This window comes from Cotesia glomerata, linkage group LG7, assembly GCF_020080835.1.
Source record: "Cotesia glomerata isolate CgM1 linkage group LG7, MPM_Cglom_v2.3, whole genome shotgun sequence".
NCBI classification, from domain to species: Eukaryota; Metazoa; Arthropoda; class Insecta; order Hymenoptera; family Braconidae; genus Cotesia; species Cotesia glomerata.
This window is the reverse complement of record NC_058164.1, coordinates 11377741-11399169: the sequence shown is the minus strand read 5'-3', so window position 1 is coordinate 11399169 and position 21429 is coordinate 11377741. Positions and strand designations below refer to the sequence as shown.

At 27.7% G+C, this 21429-nt stretch overlaps 4 protein-coding genes and 1 long non-coding RNA gene across 6 annotated transcripts; 2 read left to right on the top strand and 3 right to left on the bottom strand.

The window, feature by feature from the left end:
- Window positions 1-202: 202 nt before the first annotated feature.
- On the top strand, window positions 203-1146 carry LOC123269973 (28S ribosomal protein S17, mitochondrial). The gene is made up of 4 exons (XM_044735931.1): window positions 203-313; window positions 381-568; window positions 653-846; window positions 925-1146. The coding sequence occupies exons 2-4, from the start codon at window positions 419-421 to the stop codon at window positions 1091-1093; spliced, it is 513 nt and encodes a 170-aa protein (XP_044591866.1). The 5' UTR covers window positions 203-313; window positions 381-418; the 3' UTR covers window positions 1094-1146.
- On the bottom strand, window positions 1147-6595 carry LOC123269958 (RNA polymerase II subunit A C-terminal domain phosphatase). Of its 2 annotated transcripts, none has more exons than XM_044735914.1 (7): window positions 6123-6595; window positions 5689-5992; window positions 3494-3738; window positions 2625-3396; window positions 2367-2534; window positions 1757-2012; window positions 1147-1691 (listed from the first exon to the last, which is right to left on the bottom strand). In XM_044735914.1, the coding sequence occupies exons 1-7, from the start codon at window positions 6347-6349 to the stop codon at window positions 1405-1407; spliced, it is 2259 nt and encodes a 752-aa protein (XP_044591849.1). In that variant the 5' UTR covers window positions 6350-6595; the 3' UTR covers window positions 1147-1404. The 2 variants fall into 2 exon arrangements, with proteins under 2 accessions (XP_044591849.1, XP_044591850.1); XM_044735915.1 differs by having other exon boundaries at window positions 5689-6000; window positions 6123-6259.
- Window positions 6596-7918: 1323 nt separating this feature from the next.
- LOC123269963 lies at window positions 7919-10738 on the top strand. The gene is made up of 6 exons (XM_044735919.1): window positions 7919-8147; window positions 8453-8597; window positions 8814-9025; window positions 9860-10236; window positions 10309-10477; window positions 10542-10738. Exons 1-6 carry the CDS (start codon window positions 8118-8120, stop codon window positions 10674-10676), a joined length of 1068 nt encoding a protein of 355 aa, XP_044591854.1. The 5' UTR covers window positions 7919-8117; the 3' UTR covers window positions 10677-10738.
- LOC123269966 (snurportin-1) lies at window positions 10330-12590 on the bottom strand. The gene is made up of 6 exons (XM_044735923.1): window positions 12461-12590; window positions 12054-12384; window positions 11605-11842; window positions 11334-11522; window positions 10882-11256; window positions 10330-10815 (listed from the first exon to the last, which is right to left on the bottom strand). The coding sequence occupies exons 2-6, from the start codon at window positions 12212-12214 to the stop codon at window positions 10777-10779; spliced, it is 1002 nt and encodes a 333-aa protein (XP_044591858.1). The 5' UTR covers window positions 12215-12384; window positions 12461-12590; the 3' UTR covers window positions 10330-10776.
- Window positions 12591-15311: 2721 nt separating this feature from the next.
- On the bottom strand, window positions 15312-15644 carry LOC123269979. Its single transcript, XR_006510510.1, has 2 exons — window positions 15554-15644; window positions 15312-15402 (listed from the first exon to the last, which is right to left on the bottom strand). It is a non-coding gene; the product is annotated as an uncharacterized LOC123269979 (long non-coding RNA).
- Between the last annotated feature and the right edge of the window lie 5785 nt (window positions 15645-21429).

Genomic DNA, 21429 nt, shown 5'->3' with positions numbered 1-21429 from the left:
ATAAAGTTGACGTAAACTATTGAACATCAACCTAGTTGATGGTCAACCTGTGCTAACTGGGATGCTTTTGTTTGCATCTCTCCTTTAGTAGGTAAGAAAGAATGTTATGGCATATATATATTAGCAAGCGCTAGAGAAAGATCTTCTAATTTGTGGTTGTCGGTAAAGACAAATTTGAATTAATCTGGAAAGAAAAAAAAAATAAAATAATATTATTCATCATATAATGTAGAGAAAAAAAGTTACGAAAAGTTTCACCACGGATTATAAATCTTTTATACTACTTATCATATAATTATAAAAAAGTTTTTAAGTAAGTAAAATTTTTATTGATAATTAGATTTATTTGCATTAAAAAATACTTTGTTTTGTTTTTATAGATACTGTGTAGTTGGGATTTACGTATTTAAGTATCAAAATGGCTATGACTAAACAGGCATTTCTTGCCATGAATAAAACTGGAAAAAAAGTAATAAAATACGTTCTTGGAGAATGTATGCCGACTGTGAAAGAAAATGCTGCGAAAATAAGAATTAAAAAATTAGGATTAGACACAAATCTCCTTATGGTATTTCACTTACATCAAAAAATTTTAATATTTTGTAGGTTATGCTACTGTTGTTTTTACGAATTGTCTGTTTATTTTTTTTAGTATTTTAACGAATATGAATTTGTATATGCCTATGATCCATACAAGTTATGCAAAACTGGTGATACCGTTTTAATACAAAATTTACCAGAAAGAATGACACGTCTAATTACTCACAAAGTAATCGAAGTTGTTTATCCTTTGGGTGATATTACGGATCCATTAACAGGCAAAAAAGTAGTTAGTGGAAAATACAGGTCGGCTATAAAAACATATTCATCAGAAAAATATAATTTCATTTATTTATATTACAATATTATCACTTATTTTTATAGAGATCAAATTCAAGAAGAAATAAAATTATATGGCAAATTAAAAAGCAATTTCGATTACAACAAAGCTCCACCACGAGGAAGCATGGAAGGTATTCGTGACTTTTCTCATAAAGAAAGTTACATCAAGTATTATGATGATCCAAATGATCCTCAGAATTATGCAGTTTAAACTTTATATTCAATCTTGTTGAAAAATATATAAAATAAATTGTCATTACGGCATTTGCAATTATTATAAAATTTATTAGCGAATGAACTAGGTGAAAATTCTTATTAATAACACAATTTTTCAGTCTTGTATCAATTAGTTTGACTAATAAATACAATATTAAGACGCATTCTTACATTAATGAATGATTATATCAACTTTTATCAAAAATCTACACTGTATTTGAACATTAAAAAATGAAATATTTATAATAATTAATAATGATACATGAAAAAATTTAAAACAAAAAAAACGAACTAATAACTATCTTATCATTCAGACAAAAATTCTCTTTCTAACGCTGCTCCCATAGCATTCCATTCTCTATCATCGTCTTCTTCTACTGGATCATCTATTTCTACTGAATCTTGTGATCCTTGATCTCCAAGATCTAGATCATCAGGCAAAGGTTCCCCTCTTCTAAAACGAGTGACTGGATCTTCATCGTCGTCATCATTATCTTCATTTATATCATAATCTTTCTCTTTACCTTCTGAAGAATCACTCGAGCTATTTCGCTGAATTTTTTGACGTTTTCTAGGTGATCCATAAAGTTCATCTGTCAATCAGAAAATATAGTCAAGTACTTATAATTATGAATTTTTTAAAAATATAAATATTTACCGTGCAGATCAGATGAATTTTCACTTTCATCATCCATAACTGAATCTAATTCTTCTTTTCCATCCACAGCATAGCTATCTACTTCTACGTCCGACATATCATCATCAACTTCTTTATCCATAATGTCGATTTCTTCTTGCGTGAATGACATTAAAGGATTTATACTATTTGCAAAACTATCAACAACTTCGCTTTCTTTTACTTCTACATGTTCTGGGCTACTACAATGTGGAGGCGGTACTCTGGATCCTCTTGCCTGTTAATAATTTTATTTATACATTTATTGTTACTTTTTTATACTTAAACTGGGTTAATAAACCTTTGATTTAAATTGAAAAATGTAAAAAATGAAATCGAAAAACTTTTAATTTGAAATAAGAATTCCGTTAGATAAAATTCTTAAAAATTAACTTTATGATTTAAGACTCATAGTGAAAGAATAGATGGGATTCATAAATTTTTATTGAAGATCCGTAAGTTCAACGTCAATATCAAACTTTTATATTAGTCAATTAATAAAAGTAAATTTTTTACAAGACAGATCAAAATAATAAAATGCTTACTTAATTATTGTGATCGAAAAAAAAGTCGTAAATAAATGTAATCATACCTGAGCTGTAAGAGGAAACAATCTCTCGTCAACGTGTTCCCAACGTTCAGCGCATGACCAAAGCCAATCTGGATTTACAATTTTAATGTTTGGATTTTTTTTAGCGGTGTTAGCTTTTGCAGTTCCAGGTTTAATGGCAACCAAGTGTGTTGTAGACTCTGTCAAATCCTTAAATTATAATTCACAATGAGATTATTTTTAATTTATTATAAAAGTACTTGATTGGTATGTGCAATATAGATTAACGCAATCTAGTACCTGTGTTACTTTAGCTCCAAATGCTACTGCAACTTTATAAGCACGACTCTGTTCTAACTTATGATTCGTTGGTACTAATCCGCTGAATGTTAAACATAAACCTTCAAGAACACGAACTCTTACTTGCGGTATTATTTCTCTAAGTGGTTTACGGTCATTATTATCAATATTCTTATAAAATTCATTATGAACTCTTCGTAAAATATCTTCCAAATACAACAAATAATCGTCATGATCATTATCCTCAATTTCGGCTTCATCGCTTTTTTTTACATCAGTCAATGGCACGTCCGAAGATTTTATTTCACCATCATTATTTTGATCTTTAGTTTTTGTTGTACTCTTATTATCAACATTTTCATTTGATTGTTTATCCTTGGAAGGCTCAGAAGACATTGAAGTTTCACTAGTTTTATCAGATTCTTTACTGTCTTCTGGTGATTTAATAACCACACCATCAATTTCTTTTCCTCTTTCTTTTTTATCAACTTCAGAGGTCTCTTCGCTTACATTATCGTTAATACCATTTTCATTATTATTTTTATTAGTGTCAATACTTTGTTCTTCAGTATCAAAGCTTCCGATTTCTTCTTCTGGGCTTGACGATTGATCCGGTGGATCACGTTTCTCAAGACCAGGTGGGGCATGAATATCTCCAGTGTGACGGAAAAAATGATAAGGCTTAACTTGCACTAAATTACCACAACCTTGCCAGACATCTTCTCGATCATCAATAATGCAAACCAAGTCATCTCCACAAGGAAAGAGTGCTCTGCAAATGATAACAATAATGTACATGATATAGAAAAAATATATTACATTGCATTGCTCGACAATTTTTAAATTATCGTCCATAAAATTATATTTACTTCAAATTAGCAGTTTTTGATGCTGAATTAAAACACTCATCTCTAGAAAGTATTCGTTGAGAGAATAATTTTCCTTCTTTGTCCAACAAAGCAGCAACCGTATGAGCATACTTTCTTGCTCCAAATGTACAAATATGCAACTCATACATTTTACTCATCTCTTGAAGAAAATGATTGGTACCGGGTCGCAATCTTGTATGATACCATGGTGAATTAGGGCCATACAATTGATAGTGAAAAACGTTCTGAAATAAAAAAATGTTTTTAGTCAATTATTTCTTATTTTGTTTTTGCTGTAATTCGAAAACCAACATTAAGATTTATTATTAACTAATTTTTGTGTATAAATAAAAAAAATTTATTTTCACACGACTAAAAAAAATTTGTATCAAAGTAAAATTTTCTTGACAAAAAATCTTGTCTCAATCAATTACAGTCAAGTCTCGTTATGGGTCCTATAAGTGTCTTTCTCATATTACCGGGAGTCTGGTTAAAAAAAAAAAGAAAACAAACAGGACTCACAACGAGACAACTGTATACATTCAACTTGAAAAAGATTTTATCAATCAAAACATGATTAAAATAAAAGACCCAGTTACTGACACTGGCCTAGTTGCTTGACATTTGCAATTTTATTTAAATTAAATAAATAATAGTTTAAAAAAACTAAAAACACGCTTTTTATAGAAAACCAAACTAAAAAATAGAAAATAAATTTTAATAAATTTAAATTAAGAATAGTGTTAAAAATTTCAATAAATATAAATTAATAATAGTGTAAATAAAAAAAATGTATTTTATTTTAAAAAAAGCGTGGGGTGTTTTTTAAGATATTATCAAAATGATAATCACTCTACTCATAACTGTCAATAAAATATTTATAACTATTGACACCATGCACCCCAAGCTTTTTTTAAAATAAAATACATTTTTTTTATTTACACTATTATTAATTTATATTTATTGAAATTTTTAACACTATTCTTAATTTAAATTTATTAAAATTTATTTTCTATTTTTTAGTTTGGTTTTCTATAAAAAGCGTGTTTTTAGTTTTTTTAAACTATTATTTATTTTTTACTTTTTAGTTTGGTTTATTTATAAAAGCGTGATTTTTCAGTTTTTTTAAACTATTATTTGTTGATTATCAAAAATATTCAGGCGCGCAAATTACCCACGGAGAGTTACATACTGACATACTGACATACTGACATACAAGTGAAGCTAATAAAAAGCGTGTAAAAAAATAAAATGTTTTCCAAAAAACCAATAATCTTAAAATTTATAATTCACTAATTATATTTATTAATTTATTGAAGTTAGCTTTTTTTTTTTAATTAAAATAAAATTTTAAGTGTCAATAACTGGGTCTTTTACCTTGCTTCGTATTAGATCAAATTTATTTCAGGAAATATAAAAGTTATTTTAAAAAATATATTAAATAAAAATTTTAATTTTCAATATAATTTTTAGAACAAATTAATTTCTATTTAATTATTCTCGTCATATTGTTAAGTATATAATTTATATTAATAACTGCTTGACACTGGTACTTATCTGAATTAAAAACGAGCATATTTGTCATTTAATTTTCAATTAAACATAGTAATTAAATAAAATTACATAATCAAAAGCTTTAAATAAAGTCGTTTACAAGTGTAAATTTACTTTTTTTTGAATACTCAAAGAATATCATGTTACATTATACTTAGTATCTTTATATGCCTGCAAATATTTGTGTGGGTAAACTCTTCAGACTAAATTTCTATATTATTTTTCAAGTTCTTTATCATGAAACATTTAATTATTTTATTTTAAAGTGAGATATTCATTTATAACAATGGGTTAGTAAATATAATTCTTTCAATTTTACTAAAGCGTTCCTGATCCTTTACAAAGCATTTAAATAAATTTACTTTTCTTTATCAATATAATCAAATATTATCAAGTTATACTATAAATTATAAAAAAATTATTAACAATTTACTAGTGACTTTTATATGCAAATTAAGTTAAATCTTCGATTTTTCTTTAATATTTTTTTAGAAAAAAAAATACAAAAAACAAAAAAAAATACCTAATGAAATATAAGAAAATTTCGAGTTGAAGGAATCATGTATCTAATGTTTTTTTATAATATATCAACTACAACAATAGGAAGAATTTCTTTGGCTAAAAATAATTTTTAAAAATACCTTCATTACGGCTGGAACTATATCATTAGTAGTATGAACAATAGTTTGATCTAGATCAACAAGAAGTGCTAATTTTCTATCTTTCAACAACCTCTGTTCATCTTCTTTGCCTATTTTTTCAGCTAATTCTGGACAAACTTTAAGTTCAGGAATACTGTGGAGCATAGGTACGCTTGCTTCAGAAATAACTTTGTCCTTTCCATCTTTGTTCAATGTTTCATTTTGTAAATCAGCTCCACAACGACCACATAAGTCTTTAATAACCGTTGGATGTGTACATACTGTCATTAGGAATATCACCTGCCTGTAACACTAATAAATTATGTTGACACTGAACCAATTGAATTAAATAATATCTAATAATCATGAATTAAATCACACATAGTAAAAAAATGATAAATAATAAATTAATAATAATAAAAAAATAATAATACCCGGGTTGTATTGTATCGCCTTCTTTGGCTAAAATTTGTGTGATGCGACCAGATTGTGTAGAACGATATTTTTCTTCCGAATTTTGAGTATCATCGCCATTAGAATTAACAGGACAATACAAAAATAATACACTTCTGGCAGATATCATAGAGCCCGTGGCTACGCGCCACTTTTTTATTTTTCCAGGTTGTTCATTTCTCGGAAATACTATTTCTATACTAGCCATTTATTGCTACTGTTGTATATTTTAATGATACTTGATGATTTTTATTCAATTATTAGAATTTTTGTTTGCTAAAATATAACCTTGATTATTTAATGTACTGTATTATTACCGTTTTGCGTTTTTACGCGGGAGATGATATAAACACGCATTTACGACATCGATTCAGTTTAGCTTTATATGAGAACACTCAGCTCATGGCATAAGTTCAAGCTTTAACACATACATACAACACATACCTACAAAAACAATCAAGCACTCAGTGTGTTTATGTGTTGGTTCATGACTACTTTGTGTACTACTTCTACTATTATATATATGTACATATTTTGAGCAGATGCAAGTCACACACACATTCACTTACTCGAATAAAACTACCAATCAGCTGACTCCAAAAAGTTACATCTGTTTTTAATGGTCGATGATTAAACACTAAGGCTTATTTTCAATATGTACGCCGTCGTGTAGTGGTTGTATATCGTGTTGTATAGCCCCAAATTGGCTATAGTAAATTTATTGAGTTCTTTTAATTCGCCCGTTGGAACGCGGTAGGGCGTTCAACTCGCAATAAATAGATTAAGGCGGGAGAGTAGATTTAAATTTGAATAATTTAAAATAAATTATATAAATATTTAATGAATTTAAAACGCTTAGATTATTTTAGTTTAATTTAGATTTGCCTTGCGCGCAAATCTATTATTTATTATTCGATAGGTTACAAAATAAAAAGTACCGACAATAATTTCGAAAAAGGAAAATTTGCGTAGTGTACTACAGTCTTGCTTTTTGATAAGTGTCTTCTTGTTCCTTGGTTTTCGACTCCCCTGGTTGAGATGTTCGTACCTTTGGAGTGGGAGAGTCCCAGAGGGTAGTGAGGGTAGTTGCGTGCGCCTCTGCGACTCCTGTCTTCAGCAAGCATCCCTTCTCGAATTGGCAAAAATGGGACTATACTACGATGACGTCACGGCGACTCGACATTCCCAGACTATATGCAACCCGCATAGATGCTTGGTTTTTATGACCTAGTCTTGAGTACTCGAGCAATCCCTTTTTTAAGCGAACGTTTTGGAAAATAAGTTACTTAAAGGATTATGATAATAAAAAGAGTAATAAATAAAGATCTCCGGGTTTTCCCAGCATTGTAAAGAGTATTTCCAAAACGTTCGGCATCTTATCCTAAGTGACCATTACAATTAACGTAGGTTTATTTTAACAAAGAAATTTTTTCTTAGCATGTCTAAACTAACTGGACAGTACTAAAAGTTTTTATAAGTTTTTCCTTGGGAATTTCCGGTAATTATAAATTCGTCTATACCCTAAAATTTATGATAGAAAATTTCCCATACTTAACAATAGAATTTAAAATAGAAAGGTTTACAATTTTTTAAAGATTCTTATTTTTCTTACCGATACTATTACAAATAAAATACATATATTTTAAATCTTCCTGGGTTTTTCCCGCTATCATTTATTGCAGCCATCTTTTTTATATGTAATTCTATATAAATATATAGAGAGCGTTGTGATCAATCCTTTCGGATTCACAACAATCGACATGTTTTTTTTTTTAGTAGGTATAGTTGAGCGCACATGCTGTTGTAAATATGTATTTAAAATGTTGTCGGTTATTATTGCTCGTTTTAGAAAAATAATTAGATTTAATAGTTTATTTGACTTATTATTTTCATCTGAAATAAATCTAATTAGTTTTATTTTTTTGACTGTACTGTAAACATGATGTGAAGTTTTTTTGTGTTTAGATTAATATTTAATGCTGAAAATAGAGCGGCATATTACTCAAGTTAGTATAATATTGCAAGTAAAAGTTAATACAGATGGATGTAGCAGACATTCAAAAATTTTTAAAAAATTTATAAATAATTAACTTATTGTAAAAATTATCTTAAAAAAAAAACTTGGAAATTTTTTCAAGCTTTTCCTGTAAATTTTGATGTTTTTTTTTTATTTTTACTATTTTTTTTATTTTTACAATCATTGAGTTAAAAATATTTGAAAGTAGCTGTCTTTTTATTTTGCTCTAATAAAATTGATAACTTTTATGTACTGTTAATGAGATATATTTACAAAAATTAATTTATTTTTTAGAAATATAGAATGTATGGTGAAGCAGCTAAGATAATGTACAGACCTCACTCATCAGCCAGTCATAAAATCCGACAACAATTTTGTTTATTACCTTTGGCGTCAATAGAAGCCGATGAAAATGACGATGGGATTGACATTTTACAAGGTAAATTATTTGACAATTTTATAACTATTATAGGGAATGAAGAAATAACTAATAATTCAAAATAAAAACTCCTTGTCTAAGAAATTTTAAACTTGATGCGTTTTTTATTTATAATTGAAAAAGTTTATCATATTTCCAGTGTATTATATTATAATCGGTGGTAATTGAAAAAATGACTTTATCATTTTACAATTACTTGATTGTACTTGTTTATAGATCTTATCAAGAAGACTTGGTATATGTGGAGTATATCTGCATTATTCAATTTCACTTGGAATAATGAACGAATATTGAAATTATACGGTAAAAGATTACGAGAGGAAATAGCATCAATGTTGCCTCACCACGATGTTGCTTATGAAGCAAAATTTACAGTTACTGAAAATAATACTACTCAGTTGAATGAAACTAATCCACCAGCAATCAAAGTATTTGATTTTTTAATTATTTTCATTTTTAATAAGTTGATACTTATTTGTATTAAACATTTTTGATTCGTCAATAAAAACTCCCATGAAATCACATAAGATTTATCTGGATTGAATGTTTAAGAATTAATATGCCGCAAAAACTTGAATTAAGTATGTAAGTCATAAAATTAAAATTGTGTTAAAATTTTTTCATTTTCTGAAATTTTAATCATTTATTTAACGCCAAGCAGCAATATGCATAAAAATATAAAATATAGAATATTAAATTTAATCAAGTGATATTACATTACATGATGGTAAACGGAGCAGATAAAAGTGAAAAATTTTAAAATTCTAAGATATAATTTCAAGTGTTAGGTGGGGAAATAGCAGAATTAAAAGAAAATATTATTGTATTTATTTGTGTTCTGATTAGATCAAGAGATGCTTCTTGGTGTTGTTGATGAAAGCGCTGTAAGAGCCTCCGTAGAAATCGATTTCACCTTGAAGGAAATTTACCAGAGTCGCTAGTCTAATTAGTTCACCAAAAACTAAGAAAACATTGAAGCATAGGTGTCAAAAATTTTCTATTCAGCTTAATTATTTTTGCTAATCACATATATATATATATATATATATATATATATATATATATATATGCATATATATATATATATATATATATATATATATATATATATATTAACTCAATTGATAGAAGTTAATACAATTTTATAGAAAAGCTTACTAATTTTTATCTGAAGACTTGCTAAGATTTCTTGGGAGTTTTTAATCACGACTTAAAAAATATTGTTTTTTATTAAGTATAAAATGATTTTATTTGGATTTCAGATTGAAGTATACATTAAAAAATTGACTGATGGAGTATCAAATTGTATTTACACCGGTATCTTAACATCCTGGGGGCCTCTAATTACTGATTTAGAGAATGAAAAATCGACTAACTTGCCACTTTTATTATGTCGTGGAAACAAAACTGCTATCAGAGCAGTTAATAAAACTTTAAACATAATGTTTGATTGTACGATAATACCACTTACAGCAACAGAAGAGGATTTGCAGTGGTTGGCACCGGGAATATTACATTCCAGTAAAGATAGTTCATCAAAAGGACAAGTTAAATTAGAATATAAGATTCCAAATACTTCAATCACAGATAGTATTAATGTTACTTGTGATGTAACAGCACTAAGTGGTCTGTGGAAGGCGTAAGTAACAAATAATATTGAATCTTTGAGTGAATTGAATTATCACTAATAATAATTTTAATTTGGTTATAGAATTTGTGATAACTCAGACTATGAAAATGGATCAGAAGTTTTATTAGAAGAAGTAAAAAAATTTCATGAAATTCTATTTGGACAGGCATTAGTTGGTGCTGGTATACAACTTGGTCTTTTAAAATTATTCAGAATTACTTTTCCAACTTTTAAAGTAATGGATAACAGAGTAAGTTTTTTTGTAGCTACTAGCAATTATTCTAAGTATTTAATCAACTTAAATATTTTTACAGATTAACGTCAAAACAACAGATGTCCTTCACAAAATTTTGTTATATTTTAATGAAAAATCTGTTCAAATATTATACACTAATTTTGACTCGGTTACAAACTCAAGTGCTAATTCTTTAACAGAAAAGTTGAGTTAGTTAACCATGAAAACTAAATTAAATATAAGCTATAATTTATTATAAATAAAAATTGTAAATTATTTAAATAAATAAGTTAAGCTATTTTAATTAATTAACATTACTCTTCTTCACAATCTTCATTAACTGTCACATCCATCTAAAAAAAATGATTAATATTGTAATATTAAATAAAATAATTCGTTTGTTATAAATGCTGTCTTACCTGTAATTCATTTGAACTTTCTAAGATTTTTTTCCTACGACTTTTAGAGAGAATATAATGCGTAAAGTCGAGGTAACCTTCTGGTTTTTTATCTAGTTCAGGAGGTACCGAAATACCTAATACCTCAGATATCATAAAAGGTTTTAGCCAAGTTACAAGCGGTGAATGACCGTTCATGTAAAATCCTTTACGATGATAAAATAAAAATCCATCTAATGGAAGATTAGGCGACAAGTTGTGCACAAAATCTGATAAGTTTTCATTGCAAAAAATCTTTGGTAATGCCACAAAAGGATATTTATTAAATTTACTCTGCTCACTGAATTCTGGAGATTCTTCAAGTTTAGAACTGAGCCAGAAGTGGCGAAATTCAGCCTGAAAAAATTCATATTATTATTGACAAATTAACTATCTATTAGTAGATTGATTATAAATAAAAAATGATATCATACATCACAATCTAATAGTGTTTGATTAGACCAACTTAAAACATCAAGAACATAATATGATTGGTCTTTTTTAACCCATATACAATCTAATATAGTGTTATTCTTACTGTGGTGCTCATAATTTCCTCCTGGTAACGCTGAATTGAATTCTATAATTTTAATTCCACGTCGTGTAAATACTTGAGTTTTACCCTGTAATTTTTGAGATACGGTATACATAAAAATGTTGAAAACTACTGTTGTGAAATACTCATAAAGCAATAAACATACGTACTTTACGTGCAACAATTAAAGCTCGTTTTCCTTTTGGACAAGGTAACATAAACCATTCATCACAAAAATTTTCAGGTACATCAATCATCCATTCTGACAACATCAATGTATTTATATAAAGTTTATTTCGTTTCGAGCGATACTGGTTATCAATTGTCGCTGGTTCGTCACATTCACCTTCGGACAGTAACACTTCTTCTAATATTGCACGAGCTGAATTCACTACAGCACTTCTGCTTCTAAAACAATAATGAAAGAAAATTAATTCAAGTGTTTTTTAGAATAATCAATTTTTTGAACAATTGATTGATTGATTTTAATTAATCTAAACTACGCAATGATTTATTTTAGATTTTTTGTAAAAAATACTTTAGTCTACTTCAACATTATTTATTGCAATAATGTTTTTTAAATTATTAATTACAACTAAAAACATGTTTAAAATATTACTCTTTTTGTCGGTTTAACAAGTCTCGTCTTCGATTTTCTTGATGTGAATAATCATAATCAGTGTCTAAATTGTAATTATCTTTTTTTATTGGTTTTTTATAAAATAATGAGCGACTATTTTTTTCATGAATATCATTCAATAAACCCGGTGATTGTGCCATTATTAGGTTTACACAATATTTCTTGTGTCAAGAGTTATTTAACTCAATTTTTCATTTACTATGACAGTTAGAGTATATAATTTTTTTATTTAGAATAATTTAATTTCCAAAACTGTGACAACTGTGACCACACGTTTTCACTGGAAACAACATCCTAGAGGTTAAGTCAGCTGAAAGAAAAAAAAAATAAATGTTTAAGTATACATGTCAGAAATTAATTAATGTATATTTAAAATGCTTACTTACATTTTTACTTTAAAAAAAAAAAAAAGAGAATAATAATTTATTATCGCAATTGCGAAGTAATTATTGTTCTTCCGAATTACTGTTTGACAGCTTAATAGTTTTTATGTTTGAATTTCATTCTTCTGCTTACATATATGTTTTTACGATTTCAAGTTCTACTATACCGATCCAAAGGATTATTTCACCGCCGGCAATGATGTTTTAGAATTTTCAATATAAAATTTGAATGAGGCAGTAATTTTATCAATTATAATTATTGTAACTTGATTAAAAATTTAATGATAAGAATATATTTCATTAATAAAAATCAATTTCTCAAGATGATCAAAAACTAAATTAATTAAAAAACTATAAACTATATCTTGAAATTGAGCGACTGCGTGGCCGGGCGGTTTAAGTCTTAAGAGCGGTTTATAGTTGATTTTCAAACGTGTTTTTCTCATGTATGTGATAAAATTTCGAAAAAAAACGCTTCGCTCTTCGATAGATAATTAAATTATCTATCGAAGAGCGAAGCGCTTTTTTGGAAAATTTTCATTTATTCCCTGATAGCCACAGTTTCAGACCAACCAAGTTGGTGTCAGATAGTTGCCACCAACTTAGCGACAACTTGCGGTCAACTTCCGAATTTGTAACTGTTGGCGCCAAGTTGGCTACAAGTTTCTGAGAAAAAAGAGACCAATCTACTGCCGCAATATGTCGCCAAATTTCTTGAGAAACTTATCGTCAACTTGGTGTGAAAAAGTTTCAGAGCAACTTTTGCCGACAACTTGGTGAACAAGTTGACACCAACCGAGTTACTTTCCAAGAGTTGCCGCCAAGTTGGTGACAAGTTGCGGCAGTAGATTGACAGAAAGTTGCGGCCAACTTGGCTATCAGGGTTTATGCATAAAATGCGTTTTATGATTCCATTTGTTGTACAAGTATGACAGAGATACTTTCTTTTGTCCAATAGAGGGCGAGAGAGAGAAAAAATGTAAACTGCCCATACAACAATCGCTTAGGCGTGGGTTCGAGCCCTGGCAGTCGCAATTTTTCTGCGATTTCCAAGGCTTGCTCCTTTGCCGACTGTACCCTGGCCAGGTTTCTGTGGTTTCCTTGGTCACTGTGCTAAGGGGCGGGGCACAAGCAATTGCGGGGCCAGATGTAAGTCGGCCACAGCCGCTGAGGAGGTAAATGTATTGTAAATAGTCTAGTAAAGGAGGGATGTAAGTCCCACGTGTCTAGGCTGACGCGTAAGTTCCAAAAAAAAAAAAAAAAAAAAAACAAAGACCTTGAAAAAAATGTAATTGTTTTATGATAGTCAAAACCTTTTATAAAAATATAAATATTTTAATCGTTTATGTTTTTTTTTTTTATAAATTAATAGATTCAAAATTTTTTATATTTTCATAAGAAACACTTATCTAATAAATAAATTTTTATTTATTAAAAGTAGGACTGAATACGTTTTACTTTGAAAACTGTTCAACTATATACTGAATATTTTACCTTACCTACAATTACTAATAGTCTTGGTCTTGGGAAGAAAATAAACAGGCTTTTTTACAGTGAAGACCGGGAGATCTTCGGTCAAGAAATTGTTCGCTACCAAAACTACTCTAAAATTTCAATATTCGATTCGACAGATTAAATTAATATCCATATGCTAGCTTAACACATTAAATTTCATATTGAATAAAATTTAATACCCGATATTTTAATTATTATTTTACCCACTTTTAACAGGGAATAATACATAATTATCAAAAGCAAAGTGTACATTATTTTTCAACTTGAGTCCAGATTTTAAGATTCTTCGATGTGATGTTCTTATTTGGAAAATTTTTCTCTTGAATTAAGTCAATTTGGTTATGAGTTTAGGAGAAGAAGTAAGCAAACTGTTATAACAGTAGCTTCTTGCTTTATATTCACTCATGGGGAGAAGATTCTTTGGGTCTTACGGTGCCACGGTTTAAATGCAGATTTGTACAAATCTCGACGAAATAATACGAAAAATAAAAATAAAATTTTTCGATATCTTGCACAGTCTTCGAGATATCAATAATAAAATATCTAAAAAAAAGGAAAAAAAAGAAAATTTTATTTTTGAATATTTTTCCCTGAAAATGGTTTTGAAAAAAAAAGTGCCATTTAGCAGTCCAAATAGAAGTCGATTTGTGATTCAAATAAAATGATAACACTGATAATTTAGATACGCCAATCAATTTCACTTCAGAATCTCATTTAAGTTAAACTAACATAACGTAGAAATATTTAATCTATGACTCAAGATTTTTTTGTCTAAATTTAAGGCAGCGAAACTCTTCAAAACGGTTTTTTGGTTCAAGCCTTTATCTTCTGAATCAAGTTAATTTTTTTTTTTTCACTGTTCTATTCATTTTTTAGCTTAAGGATAATCCGTAAATCCTTATGCTGATTAAACATCCAAAAATAATGTAAATAAATGTTAATTTTTTGGAGAAATATGCCTCTATCTATGATATTTTAGAATCTTCAATTGAAGATTTAATACATTTTAGAAAAAAACAAATTAGTAAAACGTTTAACCCTTCAGGCCATATATCTGTAACTTCCTAACTTCCCGCTAATTTTAAGTGCAAAAAGCTCTAAATTTCACCTGTTATGGTTTTTGAGTTACGTTTTTTGAGTTTAAGCGCTCGTAGAACATACCCTGAACAAAAAAAAAGTATTAAGACAAAGAAAAAAGTATTGGATTGACTAGAAAACCAATATTTTTCAATACTTTTTTCTTCGTCTCAATACTTTTTTGATGTGAAACATCTATAGGCTCACTTGTAAACCGAATTGTTGGCGTGGCGACACTTGCCGTGGCGACGGGTCGTCACGCTATTCGCTCTGAGTGAAGCCATGGTAGGGGAAATGAAATCGACTGAAGCGTTCGCAGTGGTTACTTTCGGAGTTACGGGAGGCTATTATTCCTAAAATTGTAAGTAAGTACACGTGGAAGTATTTATTTTGTTTTAATTTTAATAAATTAAAAAAAAATGAGACACCAGAGTTGTTGTGTCTTAAAAAATACCAGCAGAAATATTTACTGCAATCTTTTTTATTTTTTATCATTATACGTACTTGTTGTTGATTCGTTTAACTAAAAAACAAAACTGCAATTATTACACTGATAAAAGGATTTATTAACTATTAATAATTTAATTTATTTGAAGACAATTATTTAATTTATTAAACTTTAATAAATATTTTTTAACATTCAATAAATATTTATTTGGTAGGAAAGTACATTTATTAATAGTTAATAACTATTTATTAATAGTTAACGAATATTTATTAATAGTTAATAAATATTTTGTTGAGTGAATTTGTTTTGCTTGTAATATCATATGATATGAAGATTTCTTATAAACAAAAATAATTTTTATAAATTATTTGTATTAATTATATTACATTATAATAACGTTTATTGTAAAATACCGAATTCTATCATAGCTCATAATTATCTTTTGTATTTATAAATATTAAAAAGGTTAATTTATTTAGTGAATTGAATTATTATCATGTATTCCAGCTATAGGATTATAAAAAGTGTCAAAAGAAAATGCTATTTTTGCTTTTGATTTTAAATAAATATTTGCTAACAGTTAAAAAATATTCATTAACAAACAAATCCTTCTATCGGTGTATAAAATTGTCACATATTTTTTATAACTTTTTTTTTTACAATTATTTATAAAATTTATTTATTTTTATGTTTCTTGCTATTGACATACGTATAAAAACATACTCTGACAGCCTCCCGTAGTTCATATTTTGACTGGCGCTGCAGTCACACTCATAGCGAATACTAAGGTATACATATATATATTTTATGTGTAGTAGAGTGTACGGTGTGGCGACGGGTCGCCACGCTATACTAAGGTATACATAAATATATATATTATATGTAGTAGATATGGAGGGTAGAGATATCTCTACCCTCCATAGTAGTAGAGTGTACGGTGTGGCTTCTCACTCAGTTCGACGTTGTTGTTTACTACGTACACGTAACCTGCGTTTTATTTAATTTTGATGTGAAACATTTTTATTTTAATTTTTGACAATAAAATATGTGTGATAGTGATAACTCAGAAGATCAAAGTGATCAACCTTGTGCAAAGAAAGTGAAACTACACTATGGCATACTACCAAGTCATCAGTAAGTAGATCGTATTTTTCAAGTGTCCATAAATGTAATTATTATATTTTTATATTTAATTAATTATATTCATATTAATCATATTAGTAATTATATAAATTATATTAAGATTAATAATTATATAAATTATATTAATATTATCTTCAATTAATTATTTTTTTATTATTCATGAAGGAATTAATATGGAAAAATTTATTAATAAAATTTATATTTGCAAATCTTTAGTCATATATTGTAATAATTAACTAAGATTTGAGTTCATGAGTATATTGAAGCCACACTCAAAATTTTTTTTCTTTTTCTTGTGTATTTTAATATCATATTTTTTTAAATATTTCAGTTCCCAACAATCATCACAGAGATCACAAAATATTATTATTGAAACTGGACGCCACCCTGATCAGTTAAACACAAGGCATACTATCAATGTTGTGTAAGACTTTATTAATCGAATAGTACCAGACTATTTTAATTTTTATTTTAGATCTGGCCGCTAGAGTGGCCATTTACAAAAACAACAACACTTCACATGTTACTACACTTAACATGGATCTAGCAGTTCAAAATGCTACAGAAGTTCATGTTTCCCAAACATCTATTGGTGATATGTGTGCTTCACATGTTAAACTAGAAGACGGAAGTGAATTAATTATGATTGTAGTATACATTTCACCTAATAACAAAATGGATCATATAATTTCATTTTTACATGAAAGGTTATTTCCTTATAGTCAAAGAGGTTCAATAATTTTTAAAACGAATAAACATAAACTACCATTAATTTTAGCTGGAAATTTTAATGTAAATTTTGCAAGAGCTGAATCAATGCCATTAATGACATTTCTTCAAAAAGAATTTCAATTGCAAATCAACAACAATCTAAGAGAATCTACTACCAAATATGGAACAACAATAGATGCTGTATTTGTGAGATATCTTGATAATGTTTCATCCAATACTTTTGTAACGTACTTTAGTTATCATCAACCAATCGTCACAGTAATACCGGCAGAGGAAACATCGAATATAACTATTACTAAAGTCACAGATGAAAATATTTAAATTGTGGCCACTTGATATTAATATCGAATTTTTATATCACATATGTAAATAAATGTTTATTAAATAAAGTTACCATTTTCTGTAAGAAATTCGTAATACTTCATTTTTTCATTAGGCTATATTTAATTCCTGTAATAATATTATCTTTTATGCATATTACTTGTACACACACGATGTTTCACATCTGCCAGGCGTCCCATGACGGCTCACATTTTTTTTTAATCAGGGTACCTATATACCCGGGTAAAAAAATTTATATATAATTATATATACTTATATGTTAATATATATTACTTATATATTACTTACATACAGTCGTCGTCATTGATTTGTAACGGTTGGCAATGATTCGGTAGAATAAAAAATTCTCAATTTGGACATCTCTCACTAAAAATTTCAATTAATAATATGTTTGCAAAATAAAAAAAATATACGAAACTCTGAAGAAAATTCACATAAAATAAATAATTGTAAGCTCAGACAAACATAATTATAGAAATTTATCCAAATCCACAGATTCGGTAGAATCTGGCGCCAAGTTCCGTTCAAATCTGCTGTAAACGGAGCGCCAGACTACCGACTATGTTTACTGTAAGCAGAACGGTATTTTGAGGTTGCAAAATTTTATTTAATTCTACGGTACTTTTTTTTCCTAAATTGTATATTATAACAGTAATTCATACTTTATTTGACTGTTATTAATTAATTATATTCACTTATAACAATTAATCTAATTGAAATTATTAAATTTAATCAGCACAAACTATAGCAACGCAAAAATTTCGATCCTGACTTTTTTTCGACGGGCAAAGTGATCTGCCACAGACTAAATAATTCGAGAATGCATAGTAATCCTTCATTAGATGGGAAACTACAGTTAAAAAAGATATTTCACAGCTTGCATCTACACCCGCCAGGGTGCGCTGGAATTATTTTTACATAAACTGTAGCTTCAAGGGGATAGTTTGCTATAAAAAATGCAGCCAACGCGAGATTTAAGTTGGTACCAATTGTAAATTTTTATTATAATTACAAAAAATACTAAAATCCGAACAAAAACAGTTTCACTGTAAAAAATCGCGCCAAGTCCACGTTCATAAGACTATTAAGAAAAAAAAATTTGTTTTTTTCTTTACAAAAATATATAAAATAAAAAAATAAAAAAATCCAAGTAACCGATATGATTGTTTATGATTTTCGGAAATTAAAAAAAATTGTGTTATAAATTTAAAAATTAAGAAAAAAATTTTGGAATGTACTTGGTGTGCGTCATTGTGTATTTAAATTTTTTTAAAGTCCTAGTAAATAGATTTTACGAATTTCATTAAAAGTAAAATATTTTGCAACCGCGCATACTAAATACGTTCCAAAATTTTTTTTCTTAATTTTTAAATTTATAACACAATTTTTTTTAATTTCCGAAAATCATAAACAATCATATCGGTTACTTGGATTTTTTTATTTTATATATTTTTGTAAAGAAAAAAACAAATTTTTTTTTCTTAATAGTCTTATGAACGTGGACTTGGCGCGATTTTTTACAGTGAAACTGTTTTTGTTCGGATAAAAATTACTATGCATAAACATAATTAAAGATGAAAAATTCCTACATGATAAATCACCAGAGAAATAATTTGAATATTAAAAACTATACAAATAAAATATTTCAAATAAATTTGATGTTTCAATTAAAAGAAAATAAATAAAATATAAGTCTCCTTATAATTACAGTCTTAAAAATAAACAATATCAAATAACTATAGCTCAATATAAAGACATTTACTAAATTATTAGATCATATTATTATACAAAATTAAAATTGAAATGGCCTAAAATTAGAAAATAGTCCATTGAAACAATTTAAATTAAAAAAAAAATGGAATTATAAAAAGAAGATACAAAGGAAATTAAAAAATAATGACAAATCTAAATTCAGACAATTTGATTAAAAGACATCAAGGTTATTTGACATATACACAAATGAACAACTCTGAATATAGAAAAGCTTTACAAATGAACATCTCTAATTATGGACAAGAAAATTCGGAAATCTCTCAATTTGGACATCTCTCATTGGAGAAAACAAAAAAAAAGTACAATATTTTACGAATTAAAAAATTAAAAAATAAGTAATAGTTTTAAAAAACACGCTTTAATATAAAACAAAATTTTTTAGAAATCTATCTATTGAACTGATCTTTATGAATTTTATTATAGTATCACGTTATTAGTCAAGAAAGAACAGTTTAACATAAGTAACCCTCGTCACTGACTCTAGTCATCAACGATGAACGCTGCATTAACCGCGTACTCCTACGACCTGAACAATTTGAGCGACGACGAGATGGCGGCCGACTTGTCTCAATCATCAAATTCAGTGCATCATCAAAGCGGATCATCGCGTATCGGTGCAATGGAAATTACAACCGCGCAATTAGCCGCGACTCTAGCACGTGCCGGTGCTAATACTCAATCAGCACCACCCCCCTCAAAAATCTACCTAAAAATTAAAAAATCGTACATTACCTATGATTAATAAAAATTAATTTTTCAGTAAAGTTCTCCGAAGAAGATGTCTTGGTGCAGAGTTTATAACCCTTGAACAATTGTTTTCATCTGATCCCTTCACTTATTTATATAAAAACGATTTTTTTTTATTAATCACTTTGACTACATTTTGAATTATCCAAAAAATTTATTCCTACTTTTTAGTTTGGTTTTATATTAAAGCGTGTTTTTTTAAACTATTACTTATTTTTTAATTCAGAAAATATTGTATTTTTTTTTGTTTTCTTCAATGAGAGATTTCCAAATTTTCTTGTCCATAATTAGAGATGTTCATTTGTAAAGCTTTTCTATATTCAGAGTTGTTCATTTGTGTATATGTCAAATAACCTTGATGTCTTTTAATCAAATTGTCTGAATTTAGGTTTGTCATTATTTTTTAATTTCCTTTGTATCTTCTTTTTATAATTCCATTTTTTTTTTAATTTAAATTGTTTCAATGGACTATTTTCTAATTTTAGGCCTTTTCAATTTTAATTTTGTATGATAATATGATCTAATAATTTAGTAAATGTCTTTATATTGAGCTATAGTTATTTGATATTGTTTATTTTTAAGACTGTAATCATAAGGAGACTAACATTTAATTTATTTTCTTTTAATTGAAACATCAAATTCATTTAAAATATTTTATTTGTATAGTTTTTAATATTCAAATTATTTCTCTGGTGATTTACCATGTAGGAATTTTTCATCTTTAATTATGTTTATGCATACTAATTTTTATTTGGATAAATTTCTATAATTATGTTTGTCTGAGCTTACAATTATTTATTTTATGTGAATTTTCTTCATAGTTTCGTATATTTTTTTTATTTTCTGAACATATCGTTAATTGAAATTTTTGGTGAGAGATGTCCAAATTGAGAATTTTTTATTCTACCCGAATCATTGCCAACCGTTACAAATCAATGACGACGACTGTATAATTATTTATGATTATATATCTAATATATAAAATTCTCGTGTCACAGTTTTCGTTGCCATACTCCTCCGAAACGGCTTGACCGATTTTGATGAAATTTTTTGTGCTTATCCGGTATCTATGAGAATCGGCCAACATCTATTTTTCATCCCCCTAAATGATAGGGGTAGTCCACCCCTAAATTTTTTTTTTATTTTTTAGACAAAATTTTTAATTTATATTTTTTTTATGATACAACATACAAAA